Source organism: Poecilia formosa, unplaced genomic scaffold (assembly GCF_000485575.1).
Source record: "Poecilia formosa unplaced genomic scaffold, Poecilia_formosa-5.1.2 Scaffold38, whole genome shotgun sequence".
NCBI classification, from domain to species: domain Eukaryota; kingdom Metazoa; phylum Chordata; class Actinopteri; order Cyprinodontiformes; family Poeciliidae; genus Poecilia; species Poecilia formosa.
Genome location: NW_006799977.1, coordinates 342,304 through 353,106, shown reverse-complemented (window position 1 = coordinate 353,106; position 10,803 = coordinate 342,304). Strand labels below are relative to the sequence as shown.

Genomic DNA, 10,803 nt, shown 5'->3' with positions numbered 1-10,803 from the left:
TTTACCTGGGCAAGCTTGAATCGGGAGATCAGTGATCTGTAATATGAACGCAGACGTGACCCTAACACCAAACCAGAAATCCCCGTAAGATGTATTGTTTTTATTGAAACGAATCTTAGTCAAAGTTCGTGTAAACTGCGGTGGGTGCTTCAGAAAATGATTGAAGTGAAGAACGGTAAGTAGAAGATTTATTGCTTATGTTTGGGAATATTATCCTTTTTTTCTTGGATGCTTATTTCTAAACGAGAAAACAGTGTATTAGCGGCAGAATCTGCCCGGGTCTCTGAGTGGAAACCGTAATGAATTATTCATTCTCAGTTCAGATGCACCACGACTTCTTCCACACTCTGTCATTTGGTAAACTGTCCCTCGTTCATCCTAATCAGAGATACTAGAACAACGGGTTGATAATACGCCAAGTTTGGTAAATAAATTCTTTACTCTTATCGTAAGAAGCGAACTTATTTATTTCCTGGTTAAAGCGCCTTGCGAAAGTATTCATATCCCTTGCTTTCACATTTTGTTCCACCACAACAGTAAACTTCAGTGTACTTCATTATGATTGAGACATTTAAGAGGGGAAAGAAAAATGATTAAAATGTGTTTTTGTCTGTCTTTAACTTGATATGCCTAAGTATTGGATAGTTGTGGATTTAAGGCTTGAAATAAGTCATTTTGATTTGGATCTGGAAGATAAACCTTCAGCCCAGATTCAAGTGTTTTTCAGCCTCTGACAGGTTTTCCCATTAACTGTAACCTGCTTACATGTCCTGCATGATACTGCCACAATCATGTTTTCCTGTTACAAACAGCGAAAGTGGCATCTTTTGGATTTATTTGAGCAACAACATTGTAGATGTCACTTATCCAGTTTCTCCCACTTCAGCTTTGTATCTCTGCAGCTCATCCAGAGTAACCAAGTAACCTCTAGACTGCTTTTCTGAATAATTCTGTTCCCACCTGGCTGCTCACTTTAGGCAAACAGCCATAGTTTGACAGGTTTGCAGTTGTTTAATCCTCTTTCTATTTCAGATGATGGATTGAACAGTGCGGCTTGTTCAATAACATTCTCTAACAAACCTTTACACTGAGAACACTGGAATCTAAATGCACTATATATTATGTTCCATTTCACAATCAAAATAAACTACCTTGTGTTGGTCTTTCATTTGAAATTCTAATGGATAAACTTGACAGAATGTGAAAAGATTCAATGGATACAAAAATGTCTTTAAAGCACTTTATAGACATTACAACAAAAATGTAATAATAAATATGAGTCTTAAGGGATGAATGGATCGGTGCATAGAGTCTGAATACAAGTCTTTATTGCAATTTGGGCTACACAATACATATGGTAGTAATGATACTGATTGTTATTAACCCAAATTTTCAGCACTCTTTATTTTTATTTTTCCTCATTATCCCTGCTGTCCCTGAGCTTTAGTATCTACCTCATTAAAATCTAACTTCTTTGTGGGCATAAAATGCATTAAAACATTACCTACCTGGGCAAATATGTTTATATTGGCATGCAGAGTTTCAAGAAATTTAACCTGAAATATTACGATGTACAATAATTCATCCGTGGAGTTGTTTGGGAGTGCAATATTTTACTTATAAAATTTTTGATAACGGTTCTGATTCAGTATATTGTTCAGCTCTAAAACTCACTGGCTGTTTTCTGTTTCACTTTGTTTCTTGCCTGAGCTGACATTTTGCTTCACATTTTCTTTATAGTCTGCTGTACATATGCTTATTGTGTCTTGCTTATTTGATCACTGTTTTTAGGCGCTGCAGTTTTGCCGCCTTTCCTGGAGGAAAAGTCTGAATAAATTCAGACATGGAAGAGTCCAGTGAGACTTATGATGTCCATGAGACAAACCGTCCCATTTCGTGGGAAGACCACCAGTGTCAGAGCATGGAGGAGAGAACTGAATGCCTCCGAAGGAAGATCAAGTACTACTTCATGAATCCGTGTGAGAAATACCACGCGCGGGGACGGATACCTTGGAAACTCATGCTGCAGATTATCAAAATTGCTATAGTTACCGTGCAGGTTTGTAGCTCTCTCAGATGCAATCAGAAGAATGACACTTCACTTTTTCTTGTCTCAAACTTCATCTGAAATGATTTTTGGTCACTGCAGCTGGTCTTATTTGGCCTGAGCAATCAGATGGTCGTTACTTTCAAGGAAGAAAATCTGCTGACCTTCAAGCACCTTTTCCTCAAAGATTATGTTGACGGAAGCATGGAAGCCTACGCCGTTTACAGACAAGCTGACGTTTATGATCACATCGACTACATTATTACTCAGGTGAGAGATATTATTGCTTGAATGAAAGTTCATGTGACATTACCAATATTTTTGCTTTTGTGCTGCTGTTAATTATTGATGGACTTTTACCACTCTAGAGCCTTATATAACATGAAAGCCTGCAGATTGTATGTCACCACGGCACTGGACTTTGTTCACCTCCTTTCAGTTTTCCATTGATCATGATTGTGCTGTTCTGTCAAATAACTTGGTTTATGCATGCTACTGAGTTTCTTCTCCACCGTACTTTGTTATCCTCTCAGGTGTTGTCAGACTAATTTTAATGGTTTACAATTGCCCATTTACAGTACGGAGTTCTGCACAACAACACTGTTGGGAATCATGAATATGAGAAAAATGGCTCTTCCTACAACCCGCTGCTTCTCTGTCAGAACTTCTACAGGAATGGCAGCATCTACCCTGGAAGTGAAACCTTTGAAATTGACGCTCATGTGGACACGGGTAAACGTTGTCATAGTTGTAACTCATGATTATCAGCTGCAAAAGTTAATTTATTTTTTTCATTTAATTCACAAAGTGAAACTTGTAGCATCATTATGAAGAGTGTTTATTTATGATACATGTGATGAGTATGGCTTACAGTGAAGGAAGAAAGACAATTTCTCAGAAAATTAGGTTATTGTATAGACCACAGAGTCATAGTGAAGACTGCTGACTTCACTGGACAGTTTTATGGACATCCTCAGGAAAGACGCTGACTGCTCAGTGTTCTAATGCAAAATCGTAGCTTTAAAGATAAGTGGAGGGAAAAAGCAAGAAGAATAACTGCAGCGCTGCGAGAATTGTACAGCAAAGCTCTTTCTAGGGATCAGCGCCTCTGGAGGATATCAGTGCATCAAAAGCCACCACACTTTAACACATTGAGGAAGTTTTAGATGCTTTATGAAAATATTGCTTTCATTTTCAAGCAGAAGACGTGACACTTTGTCACACTGTGAAAAATACCAATGGCCACTTTACTGACCATGCAAAAGAAGGCCAGGTATTGATTGCATGTGCTGTAGAGTGCAAGGACATGTTGATAAAATGTATTAAAGACACTTCTTTAAAATATACTTATTAAAATATATTTCCTCTTAAGATTTTATATTTATGCTTAACTTTCTGTCAGATGGAAGTCAAATTTCTTGCTTATGTACACAAACTAGGTTAATAAAACTGATTCAGATTTCTGATAAAAAAAAATAAAAATTTCTTTTCATATTCAAAAACAGAATTTTGTTTTTTTTTTTTTCAACTGAACCATAATCATCAAAAGCAAGATAAATAAATCCTCGAAATATGTCACTCTCTGTGTAATGTTAGTGTGTCATTTAAGAATTTACTTATTATATAGTGGAACTGATTTGACTTTTTAGTGATGCTGCACCTCCTCCAAAACAGCATTAGGGTTTTCCTTCCATGTGACGTTTCAAAGCATTTCTCCATGACTCATCAGTCTGTGCAGAACAATGTCTCTTCTGCACAGACTAACAACTAATCCAAACATGAAACGGCAGAGGTTTTGCATAACTTTTCGTGGTTTCTGGAAATGCAGACAGTTCCTGCTTCACAGTCTTGCGTTGTCAGAAGCTTTTTGTTTCGCAGACCGGAAGAAACTGCACTTCCCAAAAGAGGAATAAATGCTTGGCTAGTCATTTCAGAGAAGCTCTATTTAATCTCAAAAGTATTCAGTAAGTAGTCTTGCCTTTCTGGAGAGCGTCAGTTCTGGTTATGCACAGTAAGCAGCCTTATTTGGTCACAGGAGTAACTTGTAGTGCAAGTTTCTCTCACTGAACTATGTTAACTAAGCTGATCCAAAAATCATCAGACGTCAAACAACTTAGAACATAAAACTGAGGAATTACCCTGGCTACTGATGACACAGTGAATGTATAACAAGAGCTTTCTTAGTAAACAAAAAAGAGCTCATTGGAGCATTAAAAAAAAAAAATGTCCAATTTACCTTCAACAATCTGAGTGGTTGCTTTGTACATCTGGACATGAAACTGTTAAACAGAAAGCTCATCAGCTGGAACCGCATGAGACTGAGGAAGCAAACAAGAAAAGAATCCAGCACAACCTGGCCTGCTTAAAGCTACACCAGGTCAAGACAGCTTGGCAGAGAGGAACAAAAACAAAGCCAACATGTTGAATGCATCCCAGTAGAATTGTTCTACAATGTAGAGAATCGCATTAATAAAGAACCCTGATGGATAATCACGTGTTTGTTGTCCCTCTGTAACAGAATGCCTTAAAATCTATCCAGCCAATCCCGTACCACTGCGTGACATGCCTGAAAACTTTGAACTGCATTTTAAAAGGTTGGTGAAAAATGTTTGTCTCTTAAGTAAATAAAACTTCCTTTAGTTCTCTTGTAATATGTAGTTTTTTTTTCATCTTGTTCTTTTTTGCAGGCTGCTCCTTGTGAAGATCACATTCGCTGTAATGGCCATTAATCTGCAAACTGTGAGATATCGAGAGCTGCCTGACTGCTACGACTTCACTGTCATTGTATGTTTGTTTTGGTTTTTTTACCTCGGTAAACAGAAATAGTTCGCATTGGAAATACTAAAAAATTACTTAACTACATCTGTAATAATACCAAGAAAGAGTTTAATGAGATTGCTTCCTTCCTGGATTTAATTAAAAATTGTGATAAAAAAAAAAGATATTTCCTCTCACTGAGAAACATCTGTTGACAGATTACTTTTAACAATCAAGCTCACAGTGGCAGAATGAAAGTCGACCTGGAAATGGATGTGGAAATCAACGAATGCAAAGACTGGAAAGTCACTGGAGCCTGTAAGTTCACCAAACTGGGCGCAAACTAAGTGGGTATTCTTTAACCCGAGACTAAAAGACTTTTTATTTTCATTTCATTCTTTTAGCTGCAAGAAAGATCTACCTGACTGTGATGTTCGACTGCGTCATCCTCATAACCTGCATCACCTCCTTTGTGCTCTGCACACGCTCAGTGGTCAAAGGGGTTCTGCTGATGTTTGTGAGTAAAATACATTTTTCTCAATAAATTTAAATGTATGTCGACGTTTATTTTGTTTTGTGAAAATTTACTCAATATACCAAATTAAAACTGTCCTCAGAGATCACTGCTGGTGGTTTTATTGACTTGGGATGTGTGGTTCTAGTTCTGTCAGCATAAACAGGAACGTGACTTCAGGTTCATACTTGTTTATCTTAAAACTTCCAAAGGACAAATGGCAGATAATTTTGAGCTGCCTGGTTTTAATAGGAGTGACCGATTATTTCTTAGCTTTACAGTCTTCTTTGTGTTTCATGTTCGTAAAAAACCAAAACTCTCTTCTTTTTATTGTAAACAGGAGTACAGCCGTCATTGCAGAACACACTCTGGTAGAAACGTGCCGTGGTCGGACAAGCTGGAGTTTGTGAGCGGCTGGTACATCCTGATCATCGTCAGCGACACGCTGACCATCATAGGGTCCATTCTCAAGATAGAGATCGAGTCTAAGGTAATGAAGGCTTCTTTAGAAACTTCATGACTACCAGTTTCTGCATCATCATCAGACCAACCAGAACTTTTTTTTATACTGAGGTATGCAAGCTTAAGCTTAACTATTCCACTTTTCTTCCAGGTTTTTACAAGCTACGATGTGTGCAGCATCTTCCTCGGCACCGGCACCATGTTTGTTTGGATCGGAGTCATCCGTTACATGGGTTACTTCAAGAAGTATAACGTATGAATCTAAGTCTAATCCATCCATTGTCTATGTCTAACTTTAAAGAAGCATAATCGGTAAACAACAATTATAGTAAAATTGGACCAATATTCTAGTCACTTCTACGCTGATCACTTCTTAAAATGTTGTTAAAAATAAAAATGATGTCATTAGAAAGCCTTATCAAGTGTATGGTTTAGTTGTGAGGCTATTTTTCAGCAGATTTACTTCTTATAATTAATAATAAGGTCAAAAGACTTACATTATGCATCCATCCATCCATTTTCTTCCTCTAATCGGGGTCGGGTCACGGGGGCAGCAGCTTCAGAAGGGAGGCCCAGACTTTCCTCTCCCCAGCCACTTCTTCCAGCTCCTGCAGGGGAACCCCAAGCCGTTCCCAGGCCAGCCGAGAGACATAGTTCCTCCAGCGTGTCCTGGGTCTTCCCCTCCTCCCAGTGGGACGTACCCAGAACACCTCACCAGGGAGGCGTCCATGAGGCATTATGACCAGATGCCGAGTCACCTCAATTGGCTCCTCTCGAAGTGAAGGAGCAGCGGCTCTACTCTGAGTGCCTCCTGGATGACCGAGCTTCTCTCTCTAAGGGAGAACCCAGTCACCCGGCAGAGGAAACCCATTTCGGCCGCTTGTATCTGTGACCTTGTTCTTTTGGTCATGACCATAGATGAGGGTAGGAACATAGATTGACTGGTAAATCGAGAGCTTTGCTTTTTGACTCAGCTCTCTCGTCACCACGACGGACCGGTACAGCGCCAGCTTCACGGCAGACGCTGCGAAAATCCACCTGTCGATTTCCTGCTCCCTTCTTCCCTCATTCATGAACAAGATCCCCAGATCCTTAAACTCCTCCACATTACATTATGCAGCAAGTCTTTATTTTTCCTGTTTTGGCATTCAGGCAGAGTCTGAAGAAGCTGGTGCATGTGGCGTCCTAATTACATCTTTGACTTTATTAAATCAGGGTTTCCTCAGACATCAAAGTTACAGGCTGCATAATGAAATAACGGGTGTTGGCATGACCTGTGGCCATCTGGATTATGAGCATTTGTGAGTGAAATAGTGTGTGTTGGGTGTGTAAGGAGTGGTCTGTTTGTAAAGTAAGTGTGTGTGTTCAATAGATGTGTGTGTGCTAATTTGTCAAATGGAATTGAGAATTTATAATGTTGGCATTCAGCAGCCAAGTCTGTGTTGACCGACAGCTTCAGTTTATTACATTGCAACACTTTTAGAAGTGACCAATATAGAAGTGACTGAAGTTTTTGGTCAGATTTGATCATTTTACAGAAAAGAAAAAATGAGTGCATTTGTTTGGATGCAACTCATACGACAGCAGCTGATGGGCCCAATCCATATATATGTTCCACATTAATTAAGCCTCATTTATACACTTACTGAGACACTTGGAGGTTTTGTTAACTGCAAGAAATAGTTTGAAATCTGTTTAAACAGCTGCAGAATGAAAATATTTCAGCATTAACTGCAAAAATATTCAAGAAGTTAAACTCTTAAGGTTTACAGTCACTGTGTAATGAAACAGTTCAGTTATCAAAGGAAAGATCTATTAATGAAGTGCAGTGAAACACATTAATAATCCTGTGTCAATGTTTAAATTGTCATAAATAAAATGAGATTCAGACCAGATATATTTAAAGAGTTTACAGTCTGAAGGTTTTTATCCTGGGAAAAAGAAAATCTGCTATAGTTTGAATTCTGAAGCCATTTAAAATCTATTAGTTCTGATTGAAATCAGCTTTTCTCATTTCCAATTAACCTCCTTTCACTGCAGTGTGACAGACTTTGTGGATGTAAATATGTCTTCTTGAAGAGGAATATTCAGACTATTTAAAATAAGCAGTCGGCAATCTTTGTCATTCATACATTAACATGGACTTTGCAAGACTTGCTGTAGCTTCGTTTTGAAAAAGAATAAATTTAGAAAATTCAGTTTGTAATCATAGATTTAAAATAAATTCTTTTTTTTGCCTGCTTTTAGATTCTCATCGTGACGCTCCGGGCAGCTTTTCCAAACGTTATCCGTTTCATCTGTTGTGCTGGAATAATATACATAAGCTACTGTTTTTGTGGCTGGATCGTGATTGGCCCGTATCACGAAAAGGTAACGACACACCGTCGTGTATTTGGATTAAACAGAAATCTAATGCATTTGACAGTTTTTCATTCTGACCTGTTGTTTAGTTCCGGACCTTAAACACCGTGTCGGAGTGTTTGTTCTCACTGATCAACGGAGACGACATGTTCCCTACATTCAAAGATATGCAGCAGAAGAGTAACCTGGTGTGGATTTTCAGCAGAGTCTACCTCTACACCTTTGTGTCACTCTTCATCTACATGATCCTCAGTCTTTTCATCACAATAATCACCGACACATACGACACAGTCAAGGTACAGGCAGCAATAAGTGCACCGTTTGCAGTATTAATAATTAATGCCCTGTTAGGATCTTTAAACCAGAACAGCCATTCTGACACTAAAGTTTGCCCCCTTTTTTTGATTTCCTTTCGTTTAGCAGCAGCAGGAGAACGGAGTCCCAATATCAGAGCTGCAGAAGTTTCTCTCTGTGTGTAAAGATCTGCCAAATTCTGGAGTTTACAGACTTGAAAAGAACAAGAGCTGCATCATTAGCTGCTGCATCAACAGGTAAGATCACATCTGTTCTTTTTTTTTATTTTATAACTTTATTTTTGTTGAGGTTATTAGAGTACACACAAGAAGAAAGGTCAAACAATACATAGAAACTATAAAAGACAAAAAATACAGAACAATTGGAACAAAAATCACACACCAGGGGGAGACTCTTATTTTAGTAACACAAAACACAAGGGGACCATTCATATCCAAAATTAATCCTGTATCATTGATGTGAAGTTTGTCCATTTTTCCCATTTGTCCAGGCATTGCTGTTCCTGTGTCCTCAGTCTATGTGTTAGAATCTCCATCTCAAATAATGAGTTCACAGTCTGTATCCACTCCTTTGTGGTAGGAGGTTCAGATTTGCACCACTTTCTGGTTACCACCATTTTGGCTGCCATCAACAGAAGTTTTAACAAATAACATTCATTAAGTACGATATTGTCCAAAAGACCCAGGTATAAAACCAGGCCAGAGTTAGGTATTGAGTAACCCAGTATTGTTACAATCTTATTGTGTATTTCGTTCCAGAACTGTGTAATTCTAGGGCAAAGCCAGAAAATATGCGCGTGATTAACATTAAGTGCTCCACAATCTCTCCAACATGGCTGAGCTCTAGATTTGAATTTACTAGTAATTTGGGGTGTTATAAAAAATCTGATTATATTCTTCCAACAAGGTTCTCTCCAAATTCTGGAAGAGGATGTTGTAATTTAGGTCTTCCAAATATTCAGCCAGCCATCTTCGGTTGGCAGAATATCCAATTCCCTGTCCCATTTTGTTTTAATATTAAATGTGTTAGTGCTTCTATTTTCTAACAGATATTTATAGAGTAAAGACACTATTCTGTGTTTTTTTACCCTTATTGGTCTCGATCAGCATTTTGACAATCCCATTTTCATTTGGGTCAATTTTTTGTTTTATTTCTTTGTTATAAAGTCCCTTAATTGTAGGTATCTAAACTAATCTTGAGTTCTTGGAGCAAACTCTTGCTGTAGTTCCTGGAAACTTTTAAAGTGCCCATCTTAAGGACCATGCATAATGCTGTTTCTAGCCATTGTTTAAATTGTGGGTCTTGAATAAAATATTTATTGTAGGCTGGCCACTGGATCAGACATAATAGTTTCTCTAATTTGCATTTTCGGATTATATATAACCATTTACCCATTGAAAAACTAATAGCATTAACATTCTTAAGTGTATTCTGAGTGGTCTCTATATCTCCAGTGATACTCCGCAATTCTCTTCCATTGACTTTTTGTTCAATATTTTTCCATTTCGCTTCATAATTTTTGGCACTTATATTTATTATGGGAGTTATTTGGGCAGCATGATAATATTTTCTAAAGTCATGTAATGCCATACCTCCTTTCTCTTTGATTTCTTTTCAATTTCATATGTAAGCATTTTATCAATGTTGTTTCTTAGTTCTTTTATTTTTATAAACAGGTTGGGATTTGGGTTAATTTATGTTGTTTTTCTAGATCTGTTAGTTGAGAAACATAAGATTCTTCCATCTCCAATTTCTGTTCACAGGCTTTCCTTAGAACCATTTCCTTTGTGTTGAATTGCAAGAAATTCACAGTTATAGATCTCGGGGCCGTGTTGGGAGGCGGTCTGGGAGCCAGAGCTCGGTGTGCCGCTGAATCCGTAGTTCACTTCCATCCGGTAGCTTCAGCCGCTTGATCAGCAGATCCGTGACAAACTCTGAAACCGATCGACATTTCTCACAAGACCGGAACTCCATAGATACGAAGATTATTTCTCCGGCTTCCGCTCTCCAAATCCACGCGTTTGTCGTTCATAGCTCTGTTCCGGGTCTGCGCCTCGGTGATCCCGCCCTTCTGGTTCTGCAGCTCGCGCATCATTTCCTCTGAATCTGTTGAGATCTTCCTTCATTGTTGCCTTTACATCTTCTTTGAGTTCTTCTATGTCTTGCTTCATCTCGTTTTTAAACTCTTTTAAGTCTTTGGAAAGCGTCTTGATACTCTCCAGTAACGCGTGTTGTAAGTTAGCTTTCCTCATGTAGCATTAGCCTCATCCTCACTACCGTCTCCCGACTGTTCGCCAGTATCTTGTGTTTTAGACGTTTTCTTTTCGGTCTTGTTAATTTTCGGCAT

At 38.4% G+C, this 10,803-nt stretch overlaps 1 protein-coding gene across 2 annotated transcripts in view; it reads left to right on the top strand.

Annotated features, from left to right (window-relative positions):
* Positions 1 to 20: 20 nt before the first annotated feature.
* Positions 21 to 10,803, top strand: part of mcoln3b (mucolipin TRP cation channel 3b) — a 15,599-nt gene continuing 4,816 nt past the window's right edge. The window contains exons 1-13 of one of the 2 annotated variants that reach the window (XM_016670870.1): positions 21 to 175; positions 1,792 to 2,059; positions 2,150 to 2,317; positions 2,626 to 2,779; positions 4,566 to 4,641; positions 4,735 to 4,831; positions 5,023 to 5,122; positions 5,209 to 5,321; positions 5,659 to 5,808; positions 5,932 to 6,033; positions 8,028 to 8,150; positions 8,231 to 8,437; positions 8,565 to 8,692. In XM_016670870.1, coding sequence (XP_016526356.1) covers positions 1,844 to 2,059; positions 2,150 to 2,317; positions 2,626 to 2,779; positions 4,566 to 4,641; positions 4,735 to 4,831; positions 5,023 to 5,122; positions 5,209 to 5,321; positions 5,659 to 5,808; positions 5,932 to 6,033; positions 8,028 to 8,150; positions 8,231 to 8,437; positions 8,565 to 8,692 — 1,634 coding nt within the window. In that variant the 5' untranslated portion in view covers positions 21 to 175; positions 1,792 to 1,843. Of the gene's footprint in view, positions 176 to 1,791; positions 2,060 to 2,149; positions 2,318 to 2,625; positions 2,780 to 4,565; positions 4,642 to 4,734; positions 4,832 to 5,022; positions 5,123 to 5,208; positions 5,322 to 5,658; positions 5,809 to 5,931; positions 6,034 to 8,027; positions 8,151 to 8,230; positions 8,438 to 8,561; positions 8,693 to 10,803 lie in introns of both variants that reach the window. The other variant, XM_016670869.1, reaches the window with a different exon arrangement.